Source organism: Trichosurus vulpecula, chromosome 5 (assembly GCF_011100635.1).
Source record: "Trichosurus vulpecula isolate mTriVul1 chromosome 5, mTriVul1.pri, whole genome shotgun sequence".
In the NCBI taxonomy this organism is placed as follows: Eukaryota; Metazoa; Chordata; class Mammalia; order Diprotodontia; family Phalangeridae; genus Trichosurus; species Trichosurus vulpecula.
Window position 1 is genome coordinate 106,536,385 of NC_050577.1, and position 17,887 is coordinate 106,554,271.

General features: G+C 34.9%; 1 protein-coding gene across 1 annotated transcript in view; it reads left to right on the top strand.

Moving 5' to 3' along the window:
• BRAF (B-Raf proto-oncogene, serine/threonine kinase) overlaps positions 1-17,887 on the top strand; it is a 158,018-nt gene that overhangs the window by 84,077 nt on the left and 56,054 nt on the right. Inside the window, 4 exon segments of the mRNA XM_036761459.1 lie at positions 6,000-6,103; positions 7,212-7,314; positions 9,235-9,383; positions 10,424-10,543. Of these exon segments, the coding sequence (XP_036617354.1) occupies positions 6,000-6,103; positions 7,212-7,314; positions 9,235-9,383; positions 10,424-10,543 (476 nt within the window).

Sequence of the window (17,887 nt, forward strand, 5' to 3'; positions counted from 1 at the left end):
AAAGACTATGGAATTTTTTTCTTGAAAAAATTAAGGAATAGGGCTTTATAAATGTTTTGTCACTGAATTTCTTGTCCTTTTTGTGTGCAGCAAACTAATCATGAATTAGATAACCCACCTCAACTATCCAGACACCATCTTAGTACTAAGAGCCCTTTCCTAATCTGCTTTATGTCAGTATGTCAGTGATCTTTGATTTCATTAGTGTAGAACACATGGTCATGCCTTATAAAATTATTTCTGCTATTTTAGGAGAAGTGGTGACATAAATCTCTATGTCATAATCTCATAGCATACCACCATAGATCTTTCCCTCTCTGTACCTAAGCAAGCAGGATTTTTAGTGTGTTGCTTGAGGCTCAGAGAAGTTAAGTGACTTGGCCATGATGTTTTTTTACAAGCTGAGCTGTCAGAAATAGGATTTGAACTTACTCCTTGACTTCGGGGTCAGCAATTTATCTACTATATCCTGTTGCATTAGGTGGAGATGAGGAACCTACTTTGGGTGACATTGAAAGTAACAAGTAAATTGTAGTCAGGATTACCAAAGGGAAGTTCCTTTGTAATCAGGAGTTGTATCCTTTGTATTCTCTATGATACTAAGTATCATACATGGAAAATGCCTTTAACTAGAAGGTTGTTTGCATATACACGTTAAAATAATCCAAACTTCTGATAGAAAACTGCTAAAAAAAAAAAAAGTTCTCTATTATCTTAGCATTCATATTTATGAGGTATAAAAAAGGGAGTCATGCTTCCAAAAGTATCATTTTCCATTGGTTTGGAAGATGTCCTTTATAGACTCAGACAATAATTTCCTTTTGATGGAAAGATTATCCAGTTCTCTTTCGTAGATGAAATTTTATAAAATAAGTTTTTATTGATGTCTTTTGTTTTTAAATCACATTTCCCAGGTTATCCTTTCCCTCTCCCAGAGAGGTATCCTTTATAACAATAACATGGAATTGGGGCGGGGGGGCGGGGTGGACAGGGAGGAGAGAAAAAGAGACAGTTCAACAAAACCAACCAGCATCCTCAGGAAAGTCAGTGTTTCACATGTGTAGGTCTCACACATCCACAAAGAAAGGAGGTATCATCTTTATTCTTAGCATTAAAAAACTCCATGTCAGAGTGAGTGGGCTTGGTAGTTGTTTCCTAGAATGGTCAGACCAATTCATAGTCTCACCAGCAGTACATTAGTGTACCTGTCTTTCCACAGTGACTCCAGCATTACTTGTTGGCATAAATTGTCATCTTTGCTAATTTGTTTGTAATATAAAGTTTCAGAGGTTGTTTTGATTTCATTTCTCTTACTAGTTATTTGTAATTTTTAATATGGTAGTTAATAGTTTATAATTCATCCTTTGGGAATTGTTTGTTTATTTCTTTTGACACTCATATATTGGGCAGTGGCTTTTGGCATCAAATCCCTATCTGAAATATTTAGTACAACGATTTTTTCCCCAGTCAAACTCTTCCCCTTATCTTAATTACACTAATTTTGATAGTGCAAAAGCTTTTCAATTTCAGTAGTTGAAATTATCTCTTCTCACTTAATCACTTGCTTGAGGAAGAATTCACCCCATGTAGCAAAGAACTTGAACAAAAGTAGTCATCCATCAGTTGGGGAATGATTGAACAAATTATAGTATGTTAATATAGTAGAATATTGCACTGTAATAAATAAGGCATCATTTTAGAGAAAGCTGAAAATACTTGTATGAATTGATGCAGAATGAACAGGGACAGGAGGGGTTGTATTGGGGAGCTTGTCTGTACTACTTAATCTTTTACCATCTTCAGTTCACTTCCATGCCGTTTTATTTACAACACTTTTTGGTTTCAGCATTTTTAAGCACATGAATACATTGAGACTGTCTGATAATCACTGCCCTCCCTCTCCCACTGCCCCCCACCCCAAAAGGTATTGATGGAAACTTGAAAGAAAATAGACACGGGTCACATAGCTAGAGTAAGTATAGCAAAAATTCAGGGGTAAGACTATCCATCTTCCTTCATTTGCTATAATTTTTAACAATTAATGAATATCCAAATAACATTTTACACTTTGATGTACTTAAACTAGTGTGAATATATTCCTCTCAGCCTTCTCATCCATATCTTTCCAAATGTCTTTCATATAAGATCCACCCCATATACTAGAGTAGCAAGAAAGAAGGATTTCAAATACTGAGTAGCCAGAATCAGGTTCACACTTAATTTAGCAACCACCACCATAAAGGAGCAGAGAGCTTGGGACATGATATTCCAGAAAGCAAAGGATATAGGCTTACAGCCAAGAATAACTTATCCAGCAAAGCTGAGTATAATTCTACAGGGGGAAAATGGATCCTTAATGAAATAGAGGACTTCCAAGGTTTCCTGATGAAAAGACCAGAAAGGCTTAGAAACTGTGAAATTCAAACGTAGGAGTCAAGAGAACTAAATACATGATTTTTTTTGTCTAGTGCTATTAACTCCCTAATAGATTTACCATAAGTTTGTAAATCAGATTAGTATCATAATTTAATTTTTATTATATTGGTTGCACCAAAGCATCAACAGTGAATATTTCTCCAAGCATTCTTGTGTTTCTGTAGAGAGTTTTGTAATTGTATAAGTCCTGAGCATATGGAGGCAATTTAATTCCTTAATATTAGCCCCAGCTCTGATGTAGGCTATACATGTACAATCATATTAAACATACTAGAACAACCTTTTCAATCATGTAACCTAAGAATGGAAACTAAACCTGTGATAACATTGATACAAGGACCCCGAGATGAGGAAACTTCTACTAATGTGCATCAGAAACTTCACTACAGCTTATAGTCTTGGAGATTATGTAGAGCACTGAGAGGTTAGGAGACCAGCCCAGGGTCACGTTGTAGTTCTCTGGGGATGGACTTGAACCAAGGTCATGGTAGCTCTGAGGCCAGTTCTTACTCATTGTGCCCTGCTACCTCTCTTGTACAATCTGATAAGCATGTTGAATACAAAAGCTCACATCAAAAACAACTAAGGATAAAAGAAGGTACCTTTTATAAGAATGATTAGGAGAACTCACGAGCTACAGGTGATCATAAAAGAGAAGAGAAACGATTTTGATTTCATAAAATTAAGCTTTTGTTTGAATAAAATATGTAGTTAAATAAAAAGAGAAGCTGCCAAGTTTTAAAAAAAAGATCCTCATATCAAATATCAGCACGTAAATAACTATATCTAAGATATATAGAGATGATGTCTCCATATGAGACCAAGAGCCATTTTTTAAAAGATTTTCAAAGTTTTCAAAAGATACAATGCAAAACATCAGATGAGCATCTGTATGAAAGAATGCTGCAAGTCATCAACAATAAGAGAATTGTCAATTAAAACAACTCTGAAGTTTCACTTCATGCCCATCAGATTGGCAAAGGTGAAAAAGACAAAAATGATAAATGGCAGAAGGCCTATGGAAAGGCAGCCACGCTAATGTGCTTTGGGTACATGGGTCCATCAGTTCAGAAAGCTACATAGAACTAATGACAAGTCTGTAAGTTCTACATACTCTTTGACTCAACAGCACCACTATTGGACATAAACCTTCAAGGAGGTAAAAAGACAGATGTCACATAGATTCCAAGATGTTTATAGCAGCTTTTGGGGAAATTGAAGAAGAAATTGCACTGGGTAGGATTGTAATGGATCATTATTGTGCCATAAGAAAGGACAAATGAAGAATTCAGAAAAATTTGGATTTATATAAAGTATTGCAGAGCCAAGAGAACAGGGTACAAGTTGACCATAATAATGTGAAGATAAACATTGAAATACATCTGAACTTTGTCTAGTTGTGCTTCCAAAGGACTAACAGTGAAACATACATAGCTCCCTCTTCTCAGCAGAAGTGTGGTAGACTGTAGGTGCAGAACAAGATTATACATTGTTAGACGTAGCCAGTGATCAGTTTAATTTGCTTAGCTATTCTTATTTGCTCCCCCATGGGGTTCTCCCTTGTAAATAGTCAAAAGAAAGCAATAGCCATGCAGGGGAAAAAAACATACTTTAAAGGAAAGATTTAAATAATTAGCCAATATTTGTCAATATGATAAAAATGATATTGCTTAAATTAATTACTTAATTTACAGGTTTGTTGTTATGCCAGTCACGCTTCCAAGGGTTTTTTTTTTTGTAGAACTAGACAAAATAATAACATTTATTTAAAAAAACAAAAGGTCTAGTATCTCAAGGGAAATAAATTCTTTTAAGGAAAGCAAGCGAGGGGTGATACTAGCATTTCTACCACCACCACCACCACTTACCCACCCACCCCTTCAAACTATATTGCAGAGAAGTTGTCATCAAATTATTTGGTACTAGTTAAAAAATAGAAAATGTACGACAGTGAAAGAGAAGAAGCATGTAAAACATAGGGGCAGTAACCACTGTATTCAACTGTTCAGTAAACCCAGGAACATAAATATTTTGAGAAAGATTCCTTATTCAGCAAAACCTTTGGAGAAAATTGGAAAATAATTTGGCAGAAAATAGTCTCACAATTGAAATATCACATGATAAAATAAATTAAAGGAGAATAGGAGATGGGTAATAATCATAGCAGTGGCAAGGGAGAGGATTCTTAAAGGTCATCATAAAAGATCACTAAAGAGAGAAAATAAATAGTGTCAGTTACATACATTTTAAGAGATTGGAATGAACAAAATCATTGAAACTATATTTAAAAGGGTAGTAGTTCCTTAAGAAAAAAAAACTTTGCAGCAAATAAATTATAAAGATCTATTTAAGATATATAGAGAATTGATAAAAACATACAAATAAGATTGGCAAAGATGACAACAAAAATGACAAGTAATGGAGTACTGTAGGAAGTCCGGAGTACTAATGTCCTGTTATTAGAGCCATGAACTGAGCTAATCATTATAGAAACTAATTTGGATACTAGAAGAATCATTCATTGTACATGCCTGTTGATTCTACTATACTGCTACTGGGAATATACTTCATGAAGGCCAAAGATAGAGAGAAAGGTCCCATTGGTACTAAAATATTCATAGCACCACCTTTCTGTGATAACAAACGGCTAGAATCAGAGTGGGTACCTATCAGTTTGGAAACAACCGAATAGATTGTGGTATAGCAAAGTAATGGTATATTATTGTGCCATAAGAAAAAATAAACAAGGAAATATTGAGGAAAATTGAGAAAGGCTTGTATGAAGATGCAAAACAAAGAAAGCAGTTCAGAAGATTAACATAAATGGAATGACTGTGATAATGTAAATGAAAACAACACTCAGTTACAGCTGAACTCAGAAAAAAGGCAATGACCAAGACTAGGGGTACAGAAGTTAAAATATACCACCTTCTTGCTGGGGAAGGCTTTAGAAGTCTGTGGTTGCTGAACTTTGCTCATGATTTCAGATATAGTTTCTGTGTTAATTGGTTTTGCTTAACTTTTTCTTTGTTATAAGAGAGCGGTGGTAGTGAAGGGTGCAGGAAGGTATCTTTGGCGTAAAACAAAAGACATCAAAATTATTTTTTAAAACTCCTTTGTGTTATAACATAGCCTTTTGTTGTTGATATCCAATCTGTCTTATCACCAAAATCATGATTCTGGTCTCACTATACAGATAATTTTGGTTTTAGTATTTTCTTCCTAATTCTCTGTTCCTATTTTACCACCAGCAGCAGTCCCTGTATTATTGGACATTTTCCTTGATCAAGTCTGTAAAGGAAAAAAATACTCAGATCAGATTTTTCCATCCCAATGTTTATATTAGTTCCATAGGTAATTTTCAGTGCTTGAAATTAACTTTCATTGTTGATTATAATTCTAAGTATGTGCTATCCACACAAAAATGCTCAGAGTAATTTTGGTTATAGGATATATGCTATAAAAGCAAATATTTTCTTTTAAATGTATATGGAAATGGAGAGATTTATTTTTCATATGTGAAAATAAATATACCTAATTTTTGCCATGTATTTCTGTTTCAGGTACCAGCAAGATGTGGGGTGACAGTCCGAGACAGTCTAAAGAAGGCATTGATGATGAGAGGCCTGATCCCAGAATGCTGTGCTGTATACAGAAGACAGGATGGGTATGGCTTGTATAGAGTGCTGTAGATCTTTGTGAAACTTTCTCTCAAGGAGTAAACTCAATTTTAAGAGAAGTTACCTAATTTGTTCTGAAATGGCTCCAAAGAAATCTTCCTGAACCAGAAAAATATTTGTTATTGTCCTGTAATCCCAGAAGTATAATTGTAGCTTGAGTTTCTTATAACTGTTTCACACTTTCAGAGTAGATTAATTTGAAGTGTAGAACTTTTCTTTTAATTACGAACTTTCTCCATTAAAGTCTTACTCCAGTGTCTCATTGTGGCCTTACTCCAATGCCTCAAGGCGACCCTGGGTTCCACAGGACTATGCCACAGTATCACAAGCTTTGACAAATTCTTCCTCCCATGCTAGAAAGATTCTGATTGTAGACCCAGCTGTAGAATGTGAATCTTTGTTCCACCGGATTCTAAGTTCAGAGAGGTTCATCACCAGAAGGCTGGCCACCAGGTGGTGACTGTTTTTGGCCATAGCAACTCATGAAGACTAACTACTGAGGTAAAGAGGGGTGGTATGAGTGTGGTCTTTGTTGCACCAGCACTGAGGAAGTCACAGATTGTAGAGTACTAAAGTAATTACTATGCTCTAAAAAAAAAAAAAATAAGGCCTCAGCTGTGTTTAGACTATCAAAAAAAATTTTTTTCAATTGAGCTCCCTTTCTTCTAAAAGGCTTCTACTTAACATTTTGTAAAGGCCTTAAATTAGTATATCCTATAAAATTCTCCTTTTGAGGACATCTTGTCACATGAGCATTCTTTTCTATGAATGGATAGAAAAATCCATATGTCTGATTTTTGGATCCCAGGAACAAGCCGTTCTCTGCTGTTGTAGGTCTTGGCTGGAGCTGACTGGAAGAACAGAATGCATCTCTCTACCCTGCTGTGTGTCCAAGAGTGATGCATGTATTTGGGGTAAACTTAAAAATCAATTTATTGCCATTCAAATTTCTAACAGTGGAAGGCTAGGGAGCCAAACCTCCCTCATTTGTACCACTCTACCCTCAGTAACCACTTTTCATATCTTCATCATGAGGTATATTAAAAGGATTTTCAGGTATGATAACCAAGAACGACTCATATCTACATTTTCCAGAGAGAAGAAGCCTATTGGCTGGGACACTGATATTTCCTGGCTTACTGGAGAAGAATTGCATGTAGAAGTTTTGGAGAATGTTCCCCTAACGACACACAATTTTGTATGTACCTTCTGATTTTTGAAATGGTTCAAATGTTCACAGACATGTATTTCAAGTTCCTCTGAATGACCTTCTAGGGGAGAGGGAGAGAGTAAGTAAGTAATGATATGGAGGATAATATTCTGTTTCAGGGGAAAAGCTTTAATTAAAAGCATGTGATCATTTTTTAAATTTGGTAGAAAGGGTTGGATTACTTCCCCAGAGCATGGCAGACAACTCTTCACAGGGTAGGGCCCAGGGGTGAGACTTGATGGAAACTCCATGAAGATGGCATAAATTAACATATAAAATTTTAAATCACCCTTTGTGTAAGCTACTCACCTGAAGTCCAACACATGTTAAGCTCTGTACTTTCTGGGTCAGCAGCTCAGAATTTGGTTCTGTAACTACTACTTTTCCACTACTACTTTAGAGTTCTTTTGTATTCCTCCTTCATGGATTTTTATCCTTCTAATGTTGGCTTGTTGAAGGAACCATTATATCCCAAAATGATGATCAAAAGGGAGAAGAGGGAAGGAGAAAGAAAGTATGCTGCTTTTGTAAAAGGTATCCGTATTTGAAGGGAAGCTCAGTTGAGATGGGCATCTTTAATGTATTTGTCATATTTGCATGTTGTGCTCAATATGTCTTTAATAACTTCTTTGCTACTTGTAAGTCACATTACTTCATGAACTAAGTGTTGTGAAATGCCGATTGCTGGTTTTGCTTCTTGCAGCAATATCTTTCTTCCTCCTCAGTTGCATGTATATAAACATGCACATTCTGACACATGAAGTACATCCAACCAACTTCCCTTTGAGCCTCTAGGATTTCTCTTTTTGAATGGCTTCTGCTTTTAGAAGATAATGGCATAAGATGCCAAAGGCTTATATGTAACCAAAAATTAAGACTATCAGTCCTCATGTTAGGGGTAAAACATCTCTAATCAGAAATAACCCTAAGTCTAGGAAATAGTCCTCTGAAATAGAAGGGCAGAAACCTGGACTAGAGCATTCGATAAGCCTAGGACACATCCTGTGAATATCTTTCTCACAAAAATCTTACAGTTGGGATTGATGGTCTTCATGATAGAGCTATTGTTCCTGCTGTTCTTCCTAGTTATTCTTTCAAGCATTTTCCCATGAATAATGATGAGAAGATCTCACTGTGCTTTTATATTTCATTAAAACCTTGTTATAAAGCTGCCAATTCTATTGTACTATCTTACAGATGTAAATATTACATTATAGCTTTCTTTTGACTTTCTAGTCACTAACCACCACTTCCCAGATGGCATCTAAAATGGGTCCACCTTCTACCAAATTCCACAAAATACTCTATTACCCGGAGTCCTGTTGAAAATGTCCCAAACTTAAAACAAACAGTTCGTAGTTATACATATTCTCAAAAAGGTGATACATAAAAATAATTTGGAGAGAAAATATTTTAAAGAATATTGTAAATGAATGAATGAAATTTTGTGTACAAGTATAAATTTATTGGTGAAACAAATTCTCTTTGATATTTAAAATATGGAGGAATGGTTTGTGAATTAATTTTAATTGTCTTGAACATTCATTTTCTCTAATTTGCCTATATGGCCATTTGTTTAGTAATTGTTGTCTCCTTATTGCTTTATACAAATAATACATTCCTCAGTCATTTATCCTGATCTCTAAGCATATTAGCAGTCCTAATTTTAATTTGAAAATTATATGCTACTCTTAAAAATGTTTTTGGATTGATATTATGAAGTATCTGTTTGAATCTTTATAGAATCCTTCATTATGTAAAAGTTTTCATAGAATTTTTTTAAAAAACTAAAGATTTGCTTTTGAAAATGAGCAGGGAAGCAAGAAGAAATATGTCTAATTACTTGTGAATTACTGGTCAATTTTTCCAAAATCTTGTCTTTAATAGTGCTGGTATTTTATTTTTTAGGTGCGGAAGACATTTTTCACTTTAGCATTCTGTGACTTTTGTCGAAAGCTGCTTTTCCAAGGTTTCCGCTGTCAGACATGTGGTTACAAATTTCACCAACGCTGTAGTACAGAGGTGCCACTGATGTGTGTGAATTATGACCAGCTTGAGTAAGTATTCCTAAATAAGTATTCTCTTCTGTTTATAGTTTTAGATTTCTGCTACATTCCACAGGTTTTCTTCATTTGAAATCATATGCATCTTTGTTTAAAGTTAAACAAAGGAGTTTTTCAGCAACCATTCTTAGAAAAAGTACTATTGGAACAGTGTGGTATATCCAGACTGTCTTGTCACATCCTATTTCTGGTCTAGCTATCCAGTTAACACTTTGCATTCATTATTCTTTTCCTAGAAAATAAAGCGTTTTAAGATTAAAAGCTCTTCTCCAACAACATATTGACTAGTTTCAGTAATAAGCTTTTTGATACCTGCTTTTCTGGTTCTATCATCTACTTTTGAAATTACTTTTTTTTCCTTCCAGATTGATTTAGAAGCAAAATTCATTGGTCATTTATTGTATTTTTATGAAATACGCTTACAGATATTTACAAAAAGCCTGTTCCTTGCTTCATAGTATATCTCATGAAAATTCCTTATACTCCATTTCCCATTTGCCTAGTTCCTCCTATCCTAAGATAATCCACACATATTTACATTTCCCTTGTATACTTTCCCTTGAAATCATTTGAACCAGTAACATTAGACCTCTTTACTTTGACTAAATTATATTATTCTAACTTCAAAAAGATTTACTTCATATTTTTGAGACTGGGTTAAACTTCCCAGTAAAATATCTTTTATAGCTAACATTTTCCCTTCAAGGTAATTATTAAGGATTTCTGTGTTTCTTTTTGTTCTAATTCTTTAACTGCCATGAATATTTTTTTTCTGAATATGCAGGAATTTTTTCTGTATTTGCAGGCAAATAAATAGATTTTTGAACTTTACTTTGAGACTGTGCTGTAAATTAAAAAGTTCATTTCATCAATTAAACAAAATGACAAGCAGTTGAGTTTTTTTCAGCATTGTTTTAAATATGGAATTTGGACCATGGTTTTCCTGTAATTCATTTGTATATTCTGGTGTTTGAAACTTCTGGGTTTTGCCCAAGTTAGGTTTGCTTTGTTTTATTTTTGTTTTTGCCTCACAGTTTGCTGTTTGTCTCCAAGTTCTTTGAACACCACCCAATACCGCAGGAGGAGGCCTCCTTAGGAGAGACCACCCTTACGTCGGGATCATCCCCTTCAGCACCCCCCTCAGATTCTATTGGGTATGATTTGACTACTGCTGTTCAGTGACATGCTATTTCGAAATTGGTTTTTGTCCAGATTTTTTAAAATTTAGCTTTGAGCTGTTAACAAAATGAATTTTTCAAGCTGATTTCTGATTTTGATGATAAAGTACATATTTATGTGCATTACGTTGAGTGAGATTAAAGCCGACATAGTATATAATGTTTCAGGACCTTTCTCTCATTGATAAGTTAATTAGGAAACATGTACTAAGTACTTGCTCTGTGCTTTGTACTAAGGCAGTTTCTCTGAGGAATGCATAAGAAGTATAACATGGTGGTCCTTGCCCTTGGCCGGGGCAGGGAGGGGGGTCCTGTTTAAGAAGGAAACATTAAGACATGAAAGAACATTAAATAATCAGATCATAGTAAATGCCTAATTTGAGGGTAGACACTATATGTATTATGAGAGGTTAAAGAAGGAGGAGGTTAATGGGAGATGTTAGTCAGGCACAGCTTCACTTGAAGATTTGAGCTGGGCCTTCAAGGCTGTGTGGGGTCTAGATAGACCATGGATTAGTTAGATCATTTCAGGTAAGAGAAACATTGTAAGCAAATGTTCAGAGACGTTGAGTAGAGACATTCTTGAGACAGTGTTAAAATTGGCTATTATGTTACATTCCTAAATCTAACTGCATGCTAATGACATTGGTTTGTGTATCTTCTCATTTGACCAAGTCTTTTACCTAACAGAATATTATTGACAAACATTAATTCAGCACACATTTTTTGAAGTTAGCTACCCCATGAGGTGTCAGGTTGCCCTTTTCTTGAGATCTTCAAAGAAAGGCTAGTTTATAATTTTTCCAAAATAATTTGGAGGCAGGGATTCTCGTTGGAATAATGGCCTCTGAGGTTCCTTCCAATTCTGTGATGTGGGAAGACCTGTTAGGGTAATCCAGGCAAGTAGAAAAGAGGGTCCATATTCAGAAATGGGAATAAAGAGGATGCCAGAGAAGTTGAACAAACCATAGACACCTTGGTATTTAGATACTAGATGTGAAGGAAAAAGAAAGTGTCATCATAATCATGAGGACATAGATATAGGATATAGGAGATAGTGTCAACAGTGGAGTCCCAGATAGAAGTCAGAAGGAGAAGTAAATTTAGGTGAAAAGATAATCATTTTTCAATGACTTCCCATGTTTACTCAATGTATGCAAGGTTTGTTACATGTATGCTCTTTCCCTACTTTTCTCTAATTGTCTTTTCTGGTTACATGAATTAGGTTTAAACATAAACAGATAGTAATTGTAAATATTTATTAAGTAGCTAATACAATTGAATTTTATACTTTACTACTGCTATGATTAGAGGTGCAACTAATAATTGCTTTCTGGATTGGCAATGTAATCCTCAACCTTTTCCACACTACTTCTTTTCTTTTCTGTAGTTTGTAATTTTGACATAACTTCTTTAATTCCTTTATTAAAATAATACTTTTTGTGCCCAATATTGGAGGAATATCCTATATTCTTCCTCATAAAGTTCTAATAGTTTATATCATTCTTCCCAATTGAGCATTTAATACACAATAACATGCCAACATGTGAGATTGAAGTGTTATGCATCAATATGCATCAATTTCTTTGACATTTATGAAATATGCCACACCAGGAATGAACTGTCAAATCTGATTCTTTTGAAAGAAAGCTAACAAGAGCTGTGATCTTTTTTTTTTATAGTTGTTTTCTAGTCACCTGTACAAAGTTTAAGAAATTAGTCCTTTGCCAACAATTATCTTGATTTTGGTTAGCATACGTGGTGTATAATAAATCAAAGGGATAAAAACTCAAGAGGTATAAATGTAATTTCTGTAGCGTCTAGTTTAAGAGGTAGTTAAGCCAATATACATTATTTGGACTTCCAATATTTTCACATTAATTTAACTTTCCTTTACATGGGGGATATACTCTTAATTATTCTCCCAATCCATAGATTAATATAGAATATATAGAATAATAAATGTAATATAGAATAATATATGTAAACCCGTGCCTCAAATTCAGGTGGCTACATTGTTGAAAACATTTTCCAGGTTCTGGTGGCCAAAAATTATGCCACGCTAAATGATTTGTGGCCGGGGATCAATCACAAAGCCTTTGCACTAAGGTTTATGACAATCAGTCATCATTGTGAGTGTAACTTCTGCCTATACAAAACATGTATCCATGTATCTTGTGACTTGAGGACCAGAAAGAAGGTCCAGGTAACTGTAGTATAGTACTGATTTCCTCTCTGAGATGTAGTGGTTTTTTGTTAATTTTAAGGAACTTCAGTTTTGTTTTTTAAATTTTTATTTAGTATTTTAGTTTTCCTCAGTTACATATAAAAACAATTTTTAACATTCATTTTTAAAACTTTATATTCCAAATTCTCTCCCTTCCTCCTCACCCTCGTCATTGAGAAGGCAAGCAGTTTGACATAGGTTACACGTGTGTAGTCATGCAAAACATATCCATAGTAGTCGTGTTGTGAAAGAAAACATAGACAAGAAAAAACAAGAAAAATTCAGACAGGAACTTCAGTTTCAAAACAGCCCAATTAATTTTAATTGTCCTATTAGATGACATGAATTAAATAATAGTAGGAATTAGTATTAAATTAAACATTAATAGCAGTGAGCAGTGCTTTGTAAATACAGTGATACTCCACTTAAGTCCTTGTCTTTCACTCTTCATACCATTATCTGTACCTGTTCCATTAGCTAATGTTGCCACTGGCACTTTGTCTCACACTATCAAGCTTTAGGGACATTTACATTCATATCCCAAAACACACCTGTATGTTCCCATTGAGGTTCATTTTTGTATGGCCATATGTATACTCCCAATTATTTCATATCTGATGGACATATATGCTAATATTTCTTTCTGAACTTCCTTCAGTTCTCTTCTGTGCACTTAAAAAATGCTTCAAAGAATTATTTATTTTTTAACACCCTATTGTTCTTCCCTAAATCCTCTCCCCTTCATACTAAAAAGAAAAATACAAACAAATAAATATCAAGTAAAATGAATCCACACAGTATCTATGTCCAAAACATGCCTCATTCTGCACCTTGAGTCCATTACCTTACTGTCTGAAGGTAGGCAACATGCTTCATCATCACAGATCCTTTGGCAACATGGTTAGAGAATTTGCATTAATTGGAGATCTTAAGTTTTTCAAAGTTGTTTTTCTTTACTGTGTTGTTGTTGCTGTACAAATTGTTTTTCTGGTTCTGTTCCATTCTCTCTTCATCATTTCAAGTTCCAATTCCCTTTTATCATTTCTTCCTTAAGTTATCCTTTCTTGAGGCTGCCTTCTAAACCAGATACAAAGAGCATTTTTAAGCCTCATATGAATCCCCAGTGAAGGGGAACCCACTACCTCCAGAGGCAACCCATGCCACTTTTGAATAGCTGTAATTCTTAGGAAATTCTCTTGACATCAGGCTTAAATTTGCCATTTTGCAACATCTCTTCATCTTTTCTATTTATTCCCTCTAGGAATCAATGGGAAAAAATACACTCTTTTCTTCTACATGACAGCTTTTCCAAGTTTTCATCTTTTCCCTGATCTTCTCTTCTCTAAGCTAAATAGCTGCTGTTCCTTTCATTGATCCTTATGTGACTGGGATTGAAGGTCCTTGACATTCTGATTGCTGTCCTCTGGGTGCATGTGGAGAGAAGTGAACATAATGCTCCACATGTAGTCAGACCAGCATGAAGGGACTTTACCTCGTTTGTGGAAGCTATTCCTCTCTTTTTAAATTTTTTTTAAATTGTAGACTTTAAAAAAAAAACAAACCCATTTCCATACATAAGAACACAAGAGGATTCTATGTGAAACCATGAATCTTCACTTCATGCCACTTATTTAACATTTTAATGACCCTCTTTTTTTGTACTGCAATTGCCAACTCTACCTCCCACTCTGATTAAAAACCTAGAGAAAGAAAAAGAAAAGGGAAATAAAACCTTGTAACAGAGAAGCATATTCTAGCAAAACATTTGTTAAAAAAAATGTCTCTTTCTGTACCTTCTGTCGTTCACGTAACATCAAGGGCCCACTGACAATATGGTTGATCATTACAATGATTTTTGAGTCTTTCAGAGTTGTTGCTGACCTTGTATAAATTGTTCTGATTCTGCTTACTTTGCTATTCATCGGTCCATACTACCCAGGATAGCCTGGAATCATTGCTGTCATTTCTTATGGCACAATAATATTCCATTTCATTCATATAGCATAACTTCTTTGATCACTCATCAGTTGCCCATGTGGCAATCTCAGGCACCCCCTTAGATCCTAGTTCTTTTTTTTCCCTATTTTAATCTCCTCCTTCAGCATAAGGAAGTTTGTTTTGCTTCTAACTTTCTTCCCAGTATTATTCTCCATCCTAAGTATATCCTCTCTATCCCTGCTTGTTTTTCCTATTATTTAATTAGTTTTTGTGCCTGTTTGTCTGTGTATGTGCATTCAAAACTCCTTTGTCCATTTTAGATAAGAGTAAGGTCCATATGATACTCACTTCTACTCCTTTCTCTATGTTTTGTATACTCTTCTCACATACCCCATTTATGAGAAGTAGCATGTTCTACCCTCACCTTTCTCCTTTCTACACCAATGTATCCCTTTTATCCCTCTTTCTTTAATTCTTGATTTTCAAGGAGTCCAGAGATTCTTAAATTACTTCTTCTTGTCCTTTTGTACAGGTTATTTGTTTTGGATATCAAATATTTTACATTTTCTTCTATTTTAAAAATCTTTTGGATAAAAAAACATTCTTGCAGTGTCATGGAATCCTTTATTTTTACTCTGTTCTAGTTTTCAGGGAATCCATTTCATAGGCAAGGTTTGTATTTTCCCTTCTCAACTATTTATTTCCTTTCATTTCTTTTCTATAGTTCTTTTATTTCATTTTTTTATTTCCTACTTCATTTCTTCTAGGCATTCATGTAGTCTTTGGGGAAAATTCCATTTTTTTCCTTTGAATCTCTGCTTATAGTCATTAAAGATTAACTCTCTCCTTTTTTTAGGAACCACTAGACCTGTAATAATAATATTGTATATTTCTGGGTGTTTCCTTTGATTTATTCATCCCACTAGCTTTCAGCTCATGAACTAAGGTTTTTCTAGGACCAGTCTCTGTCCCTCTGCTGTAGTTGGGTGGGGTGAGTCAGCCCTGATTGGTTTAACCCTGGGTCATTTGGATACCAGTGATGACCTCCACTCGCTGAAGTTAGTCCCTCCCCTGGATCTTTGAGATTCCTACCTCTGGGTCTTCATTGCAACTGAGGACAGAATGTTAGGGACTTCAAAACTTGTGGGCCTGGAGCTTTCTGGTCTGAACTCTATAGTAGTACATTGAATGCTACCCATTTCCCTTCACTGGGGCTTTTTCAGGGAAGTCCTATGCTTTGGCTGCTCTGAACACAGAACCTTGTAGGCTACATGTGCACTTGGCCCATCATTGGTCATCTAGGAAAACTAGCCTGTGCTGGTAGTAGCTGGCTTCTTTTCCTATTGCCCATCAGCTTCTGGTGCTGTTCTGGGTTGGAAGAAGTCACTTACAGTTTCTCATCATGTTCCTTAATACTTATTTGGTCAAGTGCAGACTTCAGGGTTTTGCTAAAGTAGATATGTGAGAGCTAGACAATCTGCCTCTTGTTCAAGTAGCCATCTTGGCTGGAAGTCAAACCCTCATTTGACAGATGAGGCCAGAACCGTTAAGTAACTTTCTCAGAGTCACACAAATAGTAAGCACAAAAGCTGGGGCTTGAATTCATGGAGTTCACTGCCCCTTCTATCATACCTCCCTCTGTTTTATCCAAGGCAACAGAATTTATTTTGATACCTATAGGCCTTTGGGGGAAGTGTAACTAAAAAGAATTTTATAGCTATCCTGCTTTAGAATATCTTTCTTGCAGAGTTAAGGGTCTTGAGACGTGAAGCTATGTCGGTTTTAATCCCAGTTTTTTCATCCTATAGCATCCAGTGTTCATTCTCTATTTTATATCATTAAGCTGAGTGACTTTCTGAAAGAGATGAAAAAATAGTACATTTACATAGACCTATGCCATAATGAATTCTGTGTTTATAGTACTAGATTACTAAGAATTTTAGCAAAAAGTTTGTATACCAATTTCTTTGGCCAATTAAGAGTAACTACACATGCTAGTGGGTCCTTTTTCTTAGTTGCCTCTCTCTTTAATGATGCATAACATCACTGACCTGGAATAATTGTATACCACTTCTTAGAAGACCAATGTTAAAATGAGGACTTATTAATTCTTTGACCATGGCATACACTGCTGACAATTCTAATAAGCTATGGATGCCTTTCTAACGGTAAGTCCTGGTTGTTCTATTAGCATAATTTGTGAACTACAAGGAGAATTCATTCACTCTGACCTCCCTAAATGTTCACTGTGGTATATATTTGTCTTCCATTCAGTTATGATTAGGGATGGGAAACTTATCCTATATCATAGATATTTTATTTATAACTTAGCTGATTGACTATGGTCCTGAGCACATGAGGGTAACAAATAAGATGGCTAAACTCTCATCCCAAAATAACCCTTACTGAGTTCATGCTTTATATGCATGTGTGTGCTTATGTAAAAAAGTAAGCTCATGTTGACCTTTTGCCTAAATACAGATAGATTTCTTGGAATTATTGCCAATGGCTCTGGTAAAAATAGTGATTTCAACAAAATAAAATATTGAATGTAATCAAGATTTGCTTAAGAAGCAATGCAGTGCCTTCTTTTGGATAAAAGTTAAAGTTCCATGCTTTTTTTTTAAGAGGAGGTACATAATACATTATAAGATATATCTCTATTTAAAAAGTCAGCATTTTATTTGCATATCACTGAACAGGAGCAGCCACTTTGTTTCAAAAAATTTTTATGAAAGTGTTTGAGACAGAAAATTAGTTATAGCTCAAAAGTAGCTTGTATAACAATTTGCTAAAGATGATAGAGCTTAAAAACCTCTTTATTTTTGTTTGGTACTAGCAACTTGGATTATATTAATAGATTATTCCACCTGTTAACTAGTATTCAGTTGTAGTTAGTTGTTTAGGATATTTTCCCATGTGCTACATAGCAGTCCTTTCTTAAAAGCATGCTTTTTTTTTCCTCAGAATTCTTTATATCAACATGTTCTTAAAAAGCAGTAGGTCTGATTTCTATTAATTTATCAATATGATCATCTTTGCCCCTTCTATTCACTTGGCTAAAGCATATAGCTGTCCTCAAGGGTTCTCCTAGAAACTGAGATTTCCATGAAAACTCAAGCATAATAAAGGGTGATTTTGACTAACTTTAATTT